Consider the following 14,544-nt stretch of genomic DNA (forward strand, 5'->3'; position numbering starts at 1 on the left):
GAGAGAAGAGTAATATTCACCGACCGCCTGGAGTGACGATTCTGTCGCGTTTCATTCGAAAGGGTAATTTATTTTTCTTGGAACACTACAGAATTACTACAGGAAATCAATCGCATTTCATGGTTTTTAAGGATCTGAAGTAGTTTAATGAGATAACCTGCAAAAATACAACTGACCGTGAGCTAGAAAGCATCCTCCTTAGCTTACGTTTCAGGGGTGATTTGACTGACAACAGAACTCTGCTAGAGACCCCTTCTCCTGTGATGTGTTCCTGCCGCCGCAGAGAATTAAATGCATGGCATAAAGTAGTACAGAGACTGATACTGTTTTTCCTCCAACCAGTCTTCATTACGTGACATCCTTTTTCTAGAGCTGAGGTAAGGAAATTTTAGCAAATTTCACAATAGGAACATGCTTTTTCACTGCCACAAATTTCCATTAGAAAGATTTATGCTATGTGCTGTTTTAAAACCTTCTGCAATCCCCAAATTTAACCTGCTTCCGTGGAATTATAACCAAAGCTACTTAAATGAAATATCAAAAAATAAATTTCACCAAAAGAAAAGGCCTCTACTGGAAAGCCAGAGGTCGATCAGAAAGACCCAAGAGGGCAGAATTCACGACTAGTGTAAATATGGGCAAACCTGTGAAGGCGTATGGAGGTACGCTCCTTCTCAAGCCAGTTATGAGTTTGGATGGTTAACCTTTGGGCTAGGTTAGAACTTCTGGATTTTTATGTTAAAAAAAAAACCCAAACAAAATTACTGCTTTTCCAAACAAGCTGATATTTCTTTCAGTATATTTCACTTCCAGATGCTCTGGATTCATACAATGAGGAAAACATTTCAAATACATGAAAGTAATCCAATACGGAAAAGTAATCAGAACACAAATATAAAGAACATTTAAACTAACCTTCTGTAGCAGCAAGTATTCAGACAGTGCTTCAAACTGACAGAAGTTATGCAAATTGGTTCTATTAGCGCAGCGTGCAGCCTGGGGAAGGAAAATCTGTTAGAAACACAATTCAAATTCCTGTCCTGATAGCAAAGTTACAATTTGTGGCATACTGTTCCCTTTAACTGTAGTTATAAAAAAAAAAAACGCCCCCCAAAAAAACCCTTTGAATCTCCAGTACAGAAGGGCTTTAACGTTCAGAGTGTGGCTTTCCAGAGGCCACCCGGTCTCAAAAAAAGTGCCCTAACCGAAATCCTTCAAGTTTCACTGAAGTGTAAAACCGGAGTTACACCCTGACATTAAGTTTTCAGTTTCACCAAAACGTAAACATAACCAATCCAAACAAGCGTTTGGTGCCCTTTTCTGGGTCCTTTATCTCCGTGTCCATCAAAGCGTCACGACCGCAGTTCGGCCGGTTGCGTTAGCTTCGCCAAGCCCGCAGAGCAGCTGAACAAGGCACGTTTGCGAAGTGACTGCACTGGGCACCCAGCAACGGCTCAGGGCCCGGCCCGGCCCGGCCCGGCAGCGGCTCGGGGCCCGTTCCCCTGCCGCCGCTGCGGGCCGAAGCGCGGGGTGTAACCGAGCCGCGGGCCGCTCCCGCCCGGCAGAACCACGCCCGGAACCCCGGCGCTCCTCAGGGCACGACGCCGGGACCGGCTCCCACGGCCGCTGCCCGCCCCGGGCCTTACCGACACACAGGCCCCAGCTCAGCAGCCGCCGCCACACGGCGGCGACACTCCGCGTACCGGCGGAGGCCGCGGCGCCAACAGCCGAGCCCGCCCCTCCCGCCAGCTCCCGCTCTGGGAAGGTCCCGTCCCCCCCGTGAGGGCAAGTGTCTCGAGAGGGGCGGCGCGCAGGCGCGCGGCGGGAGCGTGAGGCGGAGGTGGCGGGGCGCGCGCTGCCTGGCGGGTGCGCTCGTTCCCGCGCTGGGCCCGCCCCGCCGCCCATTGTCCTCGTGCCATGTGACCGGGGACGGTTACAAAGCGTCCCCCCCCGCCGCCGTTATTTGTGCTGAGTCACGGCGCGGTGCTGCCCGGTGCCGCACGTTTCGCGGGGATCCCAGCCGCCACCGCAGCGCCAGGCTTCCTCATGGGAACCGACAGCGCCCGCGCCCTGCTGGAGCGGGCGGCCACCCTCACCCTGCAGACCGGCAACCTCCTCAACTGGGGCTGCCTGCGCAAGAAGTGCCCGGCCACCCCCGGCGAGGAGGTGAGCGGGGAGAGCCCCGGGGTTTCCCTTCAGGGCGCTGCTGCGGAGGCTCGCCCTGAGGCGGGGGGCGGGCTGCGGCGGGCGCCTGCGCGGCGGGGGGCCGGGGGGGGCTGTGCCACAGCCGAGCGGTCGCTGCGGCGGCTGGGGTAGCGCCGGCTACCCTTCCCCGCGCGGTCAGCGCGTTATCCGGAGCAGGGCGCTGGGCAGCATGGCCTGGAGTCCGTCACCGAGGGGAAAAGGGCGCAATTGCCCTGACGGCCGCCTCGGCGGTGTCCGCGGGAGGCAGCGGGCGGGGGCGGCGCCCGCCCTCCAGGCGTGCCGGGTGTGCCCGGGGCGGCACCGCGTGTGTGCGCTATCGAGGTACGGGATGGGAAAGGCGAAATAGCCTTTTTTTGTGTGTGTTCTCTTCCGTGTGCTCTGTCCTGCCGGGAAGGCACGGTGGGGCTGGCCTCGCTGACGGCCGGCGGGCCCGCGGCCTGGCGGGGAGCGGCGGGGAGGCCGCAGGGTGGCTGTGCTGGGCGCCGGAGGGATAGCCAGAACAACCCCGCTAGCAGCGGCGCGGAGGTGACACCCCCCCCGTGCCCCAGGAAGCACTTGGCAGTGTTTGAATCTCTGAGGAAAGCAGACTGTGTTTCTGCTCTCGGGGAATGAAGCATTGAAACGCTTACAAATTTAAGTACTCCCTGTAACGGCAAAGGACATCCCTGATACTTCTTTAGCAAGAGAAAGAGATGAATAGATACAAGTTTGCATTACAAATGATGAAAATTCTCTTCTCTAACCTGAAATTAGGTGGTGACTGGTGTCAGAAAAATTACTCATTGCTGTCTTCCTTAAAGAGTGTAGCTGTCATTCTTTATTAAAGATTTGAAAGAACTGCTTTAAAACTATTGCCTTCAGCTGTATGTGTCAACACCTACAATAATCCTGATAAAATGGCTGGAGATCCTGTGGTCATGAACTTCAAAGCCACTGTATTTGCTGTCTCATCATGTCATAGTGATCTGAAAATGGTCATTTAATAATCAGAATAACTATCCTTTTGGCTGGTTATTGCTACATAGTGGCACTGTTTATACTGTAGAAGTTGGTTGATTGCTTGTTAATCATGCACAAATGGTAGGAAAGGTGACTGGGAGGCTGATGTAATAAGAAGGAAGAATTCATCATACTTTTATTTGGTTGTCATGTGGTAATAACTTTTTTATTTGTCCTGGTTGCTTATTACAACATTCTGTGATCTGTGTGAAATAGGGATAGATTCTGTATCAAAGAGATAGCTGTATCATAATGGGCACCCTTGTGTGAGTAGTTTCTGGAGGGCTGTTAAATAAAGAGTGGCCAGTGTGCATAACTAATCAGTTAAGATAATTAAGTTCATTTGTTTACAGGAAAATCTGCACTTAAGCATAAGGCTGCCTGCTTTCCAGAGTTGCTGGAATTCCAAAAGCAAATAATTGGCATTAATTATCAGAAATAAACTGGCTTTTAACTCTTCTATTTGGTGTAGTTAGTGTGTGTATAGTTCTCAGCGGCAGAACAGAAGCTAAAATTTTGCAAACTATGAACCATAAGATTAGGAGTTTGGGGGTGTAACTGTATTTGAAAAAGCTGGTCAAAGCAGTCAAGTGTGCTGTGCTTTTTATGTGTTGAGGGCAGGGGGATGGTGTGCTTTGGAGACAGAGGCTTCTGCATAGTAACTGCAGTAGAAATACAAAGTGTGAGAGTTGCACGGTAACAATATATAGAATATACATATTTGACACAGTCTCACTTTCCCTCAGAAAGGAAAAGATAACATTATAAGTTGCATCAAAATAGGCTAAAGAGTTCCAGCCTTGTGGATAGCTATTTAGTGGGGGGAGTTAGTTCTTGCCTTTTGACTGAAGTTGTTTTTTTATGTCATTTTAAATGACTGGGAAAGAATGAATAGAATTTGTGTTCACAAAGTAGTATTACTGTGTTATGTCTTAAACTTTGTGATATCCAGTTTTATGGGGGGGACATTGGCTTCTCGTTTGTGCATGGTATTATGGGCTCTCTGAATTAATGTTAGGTGTCACAAGAAATTGCTATTTAATGGTACAAAAAGAAGGTATCCACATAGATATAAAATATATGGCTAAAAATGAAGTAAAGCAGCACTTTACTTATGAAAGTGCTCCTAGCTGTGGCAGATACCAGTCTTGACCGTATATTTACTTAGCCTGCAGGGTAACAACTCCCTGAGATGTATCAGAGGGAAGCTAAAGCATGGTACAGCTGAAGCGCTGGTACAGCATGCAGTTAATTAGCTGGTTTAGACTTAATAGTTATGCCTCACTATGTTCAAGAAAATCCATGGTCAGAATCCTAGTCAAGTTTATTTTGCATCTGCAAATGCAGGAAAAATGCAAGTGTGGGTTAGGATCTGAAGGTTCCCCCTTCGGTAATGAAGGACTTAAAAGCATTAGTGGCTTGGCACAGTGGGATAGGTAGGCAGTAAATGGAAAGGGTCAGATGCATCTTGGAAAGAGAAGTAATTAATATAATGAATATTTAGTGATTAATTGTGAAGTCTCGTTTCTGACAATGTCACAGCACGTGTGCTATTATCTGCCTACGTTGTAACTTAACAATCTCTACGCAAAAAGCCCCCCACCCCACACTCTAGTTCTTGCTTAGCATTGTTCTTTCCTTTAAAGGTGGCATTGGTCTGAGAAGTTAATGAAGTACAGTACTTACATTACTGCTAAAATTCTTTGTGAGAGAGGAGAGGAAAATATGTAAGTAAACTAGTTTGAACAAGTTTCAGATGGAAGCTATGAGGGAGGAATCTTTGTGGTTGAGGGAATGGTGTCATTAGTTCACCTGCTCTGTCTGTCCTACATGCCTGTGAAGCATTGTGTTTCGGTGCAGCTATAACATACCTACACTTCAATGTGAAAAAATATTTTGTAGGTGCGAGACTGCATTCAGAAAACGCTGACCGAATGGGGCTCAAAGATTGGACAAGATCTAAATCAGGTAAGAGGTGTTATGCATGTTATCCATGTTACACGTGAAAACAGAGAAATGTGTAGTTGGTTACACCTTATAAAATATAACTGAATCTATTAAATTTCTGTAAAAGTATCTGCAGCTCTGTATATCTTAAGAGAGTATTTCTCAACCCCTCTTTATTTTTTTTTTTTAATGTTTAGTAAATTTGGAGAGGTTAAGAAATACCAACTTAAAAGAATCCTGTTGATGGCAAATAAGACAATTCTTAGCAAAATAAAAGTCCTGGTCTGTAAGATTTCAAGTTAATTGTAGGGGCAATCACAAACAAAAAAAAAATGTGCATACCTTAGTTTGCTAGCATGCTTGTAAAAACTCAGTGGAGAAAACTATGGAGATGATAAACTAGATAGCTGAAAATCATCCCATTTGGTGGGGAACTCACAAGCATAGCCTTGGTTGTCTCAGAAATATTTCTGAAGATGCAGAAGTGGCAATTTTTCCTTTAAGAGCTAAAGACTTCCACATAATTCTTAAAACCACAGTCAAGGGCATCTGACATTAAGATCTTTGTGTATTTGCCTGCTCTTCTTTCACTATTGATTCTGAAATTAGGCAAAGCAGTAATAGATTCCCACTAAATACATTGTTTGCTCTGTGAAACATTAACGTGCTTCATTAAAAAACAAAACAAAACAAACTTTCCTGACGGTTTCTTTGGGTTTTGTTACCGGTTCTTGTGTAATGGTGGCATCAACTGCACATTGCTGCATTCCACACTGGAGTGTGGCGAGGCAGTTATTGCTGAATGATTTGTGGAAGATCTAATGATTGCTCAAGAAGAGAACATAAATAAACATTTGTCTCTGTAAGATGTAGTGATCCATTTAAAGTTAATTATTTAGTGTAAGCTAGGTTTTACTGTCAAAACTTGTCAACTGCATAATTCCAAATTCTTTTATGAGTTACTAGTTTCCAGTAATAAAAAAAATAAATAAATAAAAAAAAAATAAAAACGCCACCAAAAACTTTTGTTTAAAATGTTGACTGTATGGAATAACTCACTTGAGGATTTTTTGGTAGGGCAGCAAAAATTACCAGAGTTCTTGGTTGGAAGTGGCCTGGTATATATGTGTGTATAATACAAAATCTCGTGTAGGTAGAGCCTTAAAGTCACCTTGTACCAGCTGACGTAAGATGTCAGAGGACAGAGGGTGAAATCTCTGAAACTTTCCTAGCTTTTAGTTTCAAAACTATTGTTTTAAATCTGTATTTTACAGCATTCTCATGTTAGGCTTCACTGAAATTACAAAATATTTTTATGCAAAGATGTTCCCCTAATTCTGGTTATGGTTTTTTTTTGTCATTTGGTCATGAGGCTTTTTTTTTTTTTAAAGCAAGGCAGTTTGAATTGGTACGGCAATCTGTTCGCATCAGATAATCAGAACACTACTAAAGCTTATTCCAATAGTTCTTAATCAGTAATTCATATTTTTTTATATTAGGGGCATGTAGGGCCTTTCATATAGCTTCGTTTTCCTGTCCTCTCCTCAGAGATCAAGAAGCATTGGGTTACATTCTTTCTGTCACTGCATTTTTATACTATTTTTGTTTCTGACTGCTATAAGGCATTTTGGTTTTTTGTTCTTTTTAATTACTTAAAAACATTATTCAGAAACTTACTGTCTCTTCTTGACGAGTTGTTCCTAAGTCTCATGTACTTACTACAGGAAGTACTGGAGGTTCTGGAATGTACTGTAGCTCAAGCTATAGAAAAAATAAATCCTGAAGAAAGGGATGAGTTGAAAGTCTCAGGTAAGAACATAGTTAAAAATCCGGCAGCATAAGAAGGTTTCATATGCAGTTATTAATAGGATGTACATATATGTATATTTTTTCTACCATGTTTTGTAATTGCAAAGTCAAATGACATCAGTGCACACTGTCATGCTTTGGGTAATCTAGAAGTTGGCTAAGAAAGGCTTGAATTCATATTTCAGGTTTTAAAGCAGCTCGGCATTTTTCTAGTTTAACTTACATCCCCTGAAGACATTTTAAATGTATTTTGTGAATCTGTGAGTTTTCTGAAGCAAAGTATTACAGATAATACTACAATTAAGAAATAGCATTGGAAGCACATTTATTTGCATAATTTTTCCAGGTTGAATATGATGAACTTGAAGGAGGCAGTCCAAACTAACACTAGTACATTTTGAGTCTCAGTAAGTTGTGAAGAGGTCTGTTTGTACTATTATGTTTGGGGTTTTTATACAGGTTATTATGGTTACTGCTTAGTGTCTTGATGCTTAAATCCTAGCTTTACAGCTTATTAGATCATCTAACTGGATGATTGCTTGTTCTGAGACTGCACAACTTTGAAATTTAAGAGAACAGTGTCTTATTGGGCAGTCATCTTTCAGAAGGGTTTTTTTTTTTCCCCAACTTTTGAAGTAATTGATGTATATTCTAAGAACCCTTTATCCAAGAACTCCTAAGTAGTGTATATAGCAAAAGCAAGTAGCTATATATTTAATAACAGCTGGCTTGTTTAGTTATTGATTCCAGTTTCTTTGAAAATAGCAAAACTCTTCATCGTTGGATCAAACTCTTCATCGATCAGAGATGCAGTTGACATGGGTAAGTGTGAAACTCAAAACTTCTGGTAGGGTTTCTTTTTACTTCAGTGTTTGGAAATAAATTTAGAACCTTTTCCATCTAAGAGGTGTATTTAGTGACTGTCACAAGTATATCCAGTTTTTCTCTGAGGAGGGACTTAGGTAATCAAGTCTATTTACGTGTTAGTTCAGTCAGTAAACTTATTAAATGGGGATCACTGTAACCTTGGGACCACAAACTCAAATCTGATTCCTTGCTCCAAGCAGGAGCAAGGTTTTATTCGTTAACACAAAACGTGTTAAACAGCGAATAGCATGTGGTGGTGTAGTAACAGTGATAAAATAGTTCTTGCCACTTGTTGTTAGTTGCCAGTTGGTTTTAACATGGTGAACTTCACTACTAACTGCAGTATCTTAGAGATTATTTAGGAACTAAAACAATATTGCAAGCAGCTGATGAAATAGTTAAGTTTTATTGAAAATAGAATACAATGGCTATACTGATACCTAAAGTTCTGTTAGCCTAAAGTAGGAGTAATTATGAGCAGCACTGCACTTTACCACTTGGGAAGAATAGTTGGGCATGAGGGGTTACCAAAGAACAAAGGGTCACATATCATTCTTTTCTATTGATACCCCAGTTAATAGCTTCTTCATTGTAAGTTATAGTACCATTTGTTAAAAATGCATTCATAGAATCCTTCTCCAGAAGAAAATAATTTGTTTAGTGACTTAATTTTATTCTTTTTGCTGTGCAGAAGAGGCCTTGTGACTTGCATCTTTCCTAAAGCTCAGTGATACTGCAAGACTTGTCACTTATCTCTGGCAATTTAAATCTCCATATTTGGTGTGCTTTTCATCTAAATCATCCCATATATCAAATAGTTCTCCTAGTCTACGCCCTGTACTTGGGTTATAGTTTGGGATGAAAGTTAGGAATTTTGGAAGAAGTTGAGAGTGAAGGAATCAAGAATTGTATGTCACCACTGTCTTCAGGGAAAAATATAGTTTTAACATTGAAAAGGGGAAAAAAAGCTTCACATTTTGTTGGGGGGGTGTTTGGTTGGTTTTTTTTTTCCCCCAGGACCTACAATTGAAGCTTAACCTTCAGCTGTATGTCTGATTCTTTGCTAAAAACATTGTGTTACTATCCTTGAGTAGTGATACACCTAGAGCTTCAATGGTGAATGGGAAGCTAGCAGAGTGAAACAGGAGGCGTGTTTTTTGCTGAATTTGAAAAGTCATGCTGCTTATGTTTGTATTTCATGAAGGATTTTGCAGTCTCTCTGTTCTTTTTCCTCAGCATGTTCTGCCCTTGGAGTTGCTCAGTTAGACTCAGTCATTATTGCCCCACCTCCAGTTGAAGATGGAACTAGCCTCTCCTTGGAGTATTTGCAACCTTACTGGCAAGAACTTGAAAATCTAGTTCAGAACAAAAAGATTGTTGCCATAGGTACCTCTGACCTAGATAAAACACTGTTAGAGCAGCTGTATCTGTGGGCACAGGTGAGAAGAAACTTCCTGCTTGTAGCATTTCTAGGAGAGAGAACTGTGACGTTGGCTGCCACATTGTTATAAACTTGTGTTATAAATGGGTTTATTTACAAAATATTAATTAGCCCTGTTATTTTCAGCATCTTATGGATGGTCACAGTGTTGTTCAAGGTGGGGGAGGCTCAAAGTATGATTGTCACTTGTTCAGTATTCTTATGTATAGGCCAGCAAAGGCTGGAAACCACAGGTCTGTTCAGTAGCAGGTTCTTTGAAGTAGTTAAAGTTTAAGATTTGAATGCTATTATATTTAGAAAGGAGTATAAACAGTACTCTTAAACCTTCGGATTTATTCCAGGGACTCTGAAAACATAGCTGTTTTCACTTTAATCTATGTTATGAATGGAGGCATTTCCCCTTAGAGAAATGCTGTTTGAGTGCTGAGCTTAGAGGAAGGACAGGCTGTGAATCATGGCACAATAGTTTGTTGTCCAATGCGACTAATTGCCTTGTGTAACATTTAAGTGATGGAGGTCTGTACTATTATGTGCCCATGCTCATGTAAGCTTGTGGATTTACTGTTTCTTTATTAGTTCTTTGAGTACTCCTCTTACGACATTTCTTTTGTGGTATATGAACATACTGTATCTGTATAAGAGGTCCTGCTGAGGGTTCTGATCTGTGCTTTTCGCTGTTTTGTGTGTACCAAGAGGAGGATCACCTGCATGATGATCATGGGTGCAGTTTGTGATGAGCAGAGAGTCAGTGGAAGAGAGTCCCTTTTAACTTAATCTGATCTAGGCACTTACCTGAAGGCATGGGAAGACTGCAAATTATCTCCCCGTAACAAAAATTATTTGGATTTTTTTTAAGTCTCTTTCAAACTAACACCCCTATATGTTTTCACTGCGACCCCCCTGCTGTTTAGGGAGCACAGCACAGAAAGGGTTAGTACACATCCTACTGCGCAGCACCTGAAGTTAGATCCTATTCTTGTTCTGGACTCGGTGCTGCAGGGAGTTGCAGATTTTTGAGTTACCTGTCCAGCACGATGCAGAATTAATTAGCCTTGTTCAGACATCAAAACAATGGTCAAAGGCAAATTGTTCAAAGCAAAATATCTGTTGTAATATAGGGCATGGGGGAAACAACTAAAATAAGTACATTAATATTTTTCTTCTTATAAAAGTATTCTGTTGCTTTCAGGTGAAACCCAGTAGTAATCAGGTGAACCTAGCTTCCTGTTGTGTGATGCCACCTGATCTCACAGCATTTGCAAAAGAGTTTGACATACAGCTGTTAACTCATAATGACCCAAAAGGTAAGGCTTTGCCAGATAAATTAACACAAGACCACTAAATTTATTTATTCAGTACAAAATCAGGAATAATCTTTCTCTGAACTTCAAACTTTGTTATATTTGAATCCTGAACAAAAGATTCTGGAAGTTTCACCTCTATAAAATATTTCTAAGTTCTTGCTTTTGCTTCAAGAAAGGGGGGAAAAGGCCATCTTCCAGCCTCAGATAGTTTCTTGAAATTGTTTTAATCAGAGAAAATAAAGTAAATAGAAGAACAGAGTACTGAAAAAAGTGTACTACATACGTTCAAAAAATAGCTTATTTCCACAAAACATAAAATGAAATGACAGTTGTATTGCTGAAGGCCAGTAAATGACAAATGAAAGTCCACTTGCCCAGAACTTGTCTGTGAAATAGCTTGCACAGAAATGTTGGTCAGTTGCTTTTTGAGTAGTTTAGTAATGTTAGACATATAAAATTATTACAGTTTAAGCAGGATTCTTTCAAAGTAGTGACTTCTTAAAATAACATTGTTACAAAAAGAGTTGGTGTAAATTCTTTAATTGCTTCGTGCAGAGATTCATTTATTAAATATGACTGAAGGACTTGAAGGCTTTCCTTTAGACTCTAGGACTCCCAAGTTACCAGCTCCCTCGAATATTCTGGGATATGATATTAGTTTCTCTCAAACATCATCTAATCTTCTTCACTATAATGACGCCTTAAATATCTTGCTGGAATTGTAAGTGAGAAGTCTTAAACAATATCCAGTTCATTCCTTCCCTACATTCTTCCTTATGACTTCCTTATGATTCATGATGATCATACTTTTCCCTCCTTCTCCCTTCTTCCCATTCTTCCCCTGAAGAAAAAAAAGTATTAATGGAGTACATGTCTATAGTACCACTGTTACATACTCAAGCACTGATGAAATTCATTAGTTGTATCAGCATTGCTCTGGCAGCACACAAGATGAATTGCCATTCAGTCCGACAATTTCCATGTCCTGTGAAGTCCCAAGTGCAATCTGCAGTTTAGTAAATACTCTCTATTGAAAGTCATGAAATGAAGGAGAAGAGGATTTCAATAGAAAACAAGAGTAAGGAGTGATTCCCTTATGCATTGTTTGCTAAGCGTCACTTTTCTGTAATGGTCAGCTGAAGAGTATTGAGACTATCTTTTGGGAACGCTCATCATCAAAATGTTTGTTCCTTTGACTGACTTTCCAGAGGAAACTAGGAGGATTTGTACTTGCCTTCCTTTTCTGCTTTGTGGCATTTAAGCCCATTTTTCTTAATGCTTTCGGGGCTTGTAGTTATTATGAGCCTAGTTATGGGAGATGCTATAAATGTTGAGCTTCCAGTGACTGCAGAGGTAACTGAGAATGCTCAGTACTTTGCTGATTCCAGCCTTATGCTTTACTCACCTCTGGTTTGTCTAGCTGGCTTCTCAAATTTAATTTTCATTTTTTCCTCCTAACGGCTCTGCTGATCAACTCCATCTGATACTGTAGAAATCTCAGTTAATTAGTTTTGTGGGAAATACTCAATGTTGCAAATAAAGTGACCCGAAGGTTTCTTCTGTAATATTCAGCTGCTTTTACCCTATGTGCATTCTGGAAGAGTGGATCTGTGGAGTATCCACCACTGCTTAAGGTTTCTGGCTGTAGGAAAAGGCTTCTCTTACTAAGTGTTGCTCTTTGCAGCTGTTCAGATGACATTATTTAAAGCATGAATATCCTTTTTTAACTCCAGAATTACTTTGTGAAGCAAGTTTCCAAGAAGTTCTTCAGGAAAGCATCCAGGACACGAAAGCACACGAGTGGATTCCTTTATGGCTTCTCCGGTATTCAGTCATTGTTAAAAGCAGAGGAATTATCAAGTCCAAAGGCTATATCATGCAAGCTAAAAGAAATGCCTCTTAAAACACTTTTTTCTCCTTTTTTTTTTTTTGATGGCTTACTGTTTTAATTTCTTGGGGATGGGGGGAACATTGCTTTTTTCATAGAAACACTTTTACAGCATTTGTAACAAAGACCAAAAGTTGTAATTATTCAGTGTATTGTCAGCAGGAGTATCTGCAGTGTTCTAACACTATTTTTCTTTCTTAACCTATTGACCAGTTAACTTAAAATATTAAATATTTTGGGTTTGTTGTTTTTAATTGAAATTATCTATAGAGAAACAGTTTAAAATATTTTTCTTTGTATGACCAGTTCACTGTAAAATTATCATATTTTAGCTGCCATTAGGCAGTATAGAGGAACTTAAATATTTTTATTTTTTGAAAAAATGAATTTCTCTTAAATAATAGTTACTTATCTTGTAGGTACATAGATTTCAAGCCTTCAAGGACTAGTTTTTATAGAAAATTGTCATCTTTTCTGAAAAATAACCCCAAAAAATTAAACTGGTATCTCATTACTAGGTATGTATATATAGGCAAGTCAGCTGTTTAATTTGTGTGGATGGGAAAATTGCTTTATTTTTAATATAGTGTGAAAGACCTCTATGATTTAGAAAAAATGCATCTTCCGAATTACTTTCTGACTCTTACTTGAATTCCTTCTGGCTTCTTTGTGCCTCAATATGCTTTGTTTAGTGTTTGCACAAGTGGGATGGCATCTTTACCGTTTGAAACAGAAAATGTATTACTGTGTGAATGTTTAAAATAAGAATTGAAAACAAGTGATGAAAAAATGTTAATCAAAAATTGAATTGTGCCTGTCATCTTCTCAGCTGTGGCTTGTTTTTTTGATACTTTGTGAGCTACGCAATCAGAATCGGCCAAGTCAGAACAGATAGTAAGTGTTGAAGCTGTTCACTGTAGGATTGTGTAAAATGGATGACTTCTTTTGGGGTTGCCTAGGAAACTTTATTGCTTGACTGCCATTCAGAAATGATGCAAGCAAGGGTTAGCTTGAAGTTAGGTATATTTCTGTTTGGCAGTAGCTTAGCACACTGGCTTTTGAATCCTGGAGAGGTTGCTGCAGCTAAGGCAAGGCTTCTGGTTTAATGTAGTCTTTCTATCGAAAAGGCCTTTTCATTTCCTTGGCCTTTAAATCAGAATAGATAGGAAAAGCTCAGCTTGTAGTTAAGCAGGAGCTTGATAGTGTCTAAAACAATCATTTTCCTTTTGATTTCAGGCAGGAGCAGGGCTTCATACTAGTAGTACTCATTAACTTAGCTGTACATAGTTTGAGATTTGGACTGTAACGGAATGAATTTTTGCCAACATCTTTCATATTCTGTCATGTAGGCAGCTAGTGGAATTTGAATGCTTGTAGGCAGTGTCTAGAGGGTCAGCTTCCTATAATCCATTCTACTAAGTTAAAAGATTAATCTTTTTCAAGATACCTTTTGAGTCCTCAAATATCTTATCTGTAAGTGGCAAATAGTGGGAAATTCTCTTGGACTTCTTCAGTTCTTTTGATAAATGAGAAAGAGAGAATTGGAACTAGTAATGCATCAATGAAAGTATGAATTTTTTTCTCTTAATCAAAATGTAGCCTTTTTTTTTTAATGTCAGGTCGATATGTATCAGAGTTTCAAAATCACATGAGTTTCATTTTAAACTTCCCTACCACCTTTGAGTTGTGTGCTGCTGATGATTAACCACTATCTGTAAATTCTGTTTCTGTGTTTGGCTGTTGACATTCTGTATTGTATTACTTGCATGTGTTCTCAGTTTTATAAATTGAAATGCTACAAAACAAGAATTGTGTTAAAACAATGTATAGCCTGCTCTAATGGGATAATTATTTATTTCCTTTCTGTAAACTGTTAACAGTTTGCTTGCTGTAGAAGAGTACCTGTTACGACATGATAATTTTAAGATATTACAATTTTATTTTTCTAGAGTCACAGGTAGCGTACCACTTTATCAGGTTATCGCATTTGTTTTGTGTCAAAGTGGGAGAGATGGGATTTCCTTCCATGAGAAACTTGAAAGTTTGAATTAAAATCTGAAATTCCTGTATGCTTTTAATCTGTG

General features: G+C 40.2%; 1 protein-coding gene and 1 long non-coding RNA gene across 2 annotated transcripts; one reads left to right on the forward strand and one right to left on the reverse strand.

Moving 5' to 3' along the window:
• Positions 1–66: 66 nt before the first annotated feature.
• LOC137666270 (uncharacterized) lies at positions 67–1,789 on the reverse strand. The gene is made up of 3 exons (XR_011048621.1): positions 1,647–1,789; positions 916–996; positions 67–372 (listed from the first exon to the last, which is right to left on the reverse strand). It is a non-coding gene; the product is annotated as an uncharacterized lncRNA (long non-coding RNA).
• Positions 1,790–1,827: 38 nt separating this feature from the next.
• GCLM (glutamate-cysteine ligase modifier subunit) lies at positions 1,828–14,538 on the forward strand. Its single transcript, XM_068406399.1, has 7 exons — positions 1,828–2,166; positions 5,107–5,172; positions 6,876–6,960; positions 7,726–7,782; positions 9,064–9,266; positions 10,458–10,572; positions 12,306–14,538. Exons 1-7 carry the CDS (start codon positions 2,047–2,049, stop codon positions 12,473–12,475), a joined length of 816 nt encoding a protein of 271 aa, XP_068262500.1. The 5' UTR covers positions 1,828–2,046; the 3' UTR covers positions 12,476–14,538.
• The last annotated feature ends 6 nt before the right edge of the window (positions 14,539–14,544 follow it).

Source organism: Nyctibius grandis, chromosome 8 (assembly GCF_013368605.1).
Source record: "Nyctibius grandis isolate bNycGra1 chromosome 8, bNycGra1.pri, whole genome shotgun sequence".
Lineage (NCBI taxonomy): Eukaryota > Metazoa > Chordata > Aves > Nyctibiiformes > Nyctibiidae > Nyctibius > Nyctibius grandis.

Bases quoted from the DNA above. Each gene is read 5' to 3' on its own strand.
- GCLM (XM_068406399.1), top strand. From the start codon at position 2,047: ATGGGAACCGACAGCGCCCGCGCCCTGCTGGAGCGGGCGGCCACCCTC. The intron at 5,173-6,875 runs GTAAGAGGTGTT...TACTTACTACAG, and splicing joins TTGGACAAGATCTAAATCAG to GAAGTACTGGAGGTTCTGGA. The intron at 6,961-7,725 runs GTAAGAACATAG...CTTTGAAAATAG, and splicing joins GGATGAGTTGAAAGTCTCAG to CAAAACTCTTCATCGTTGGA.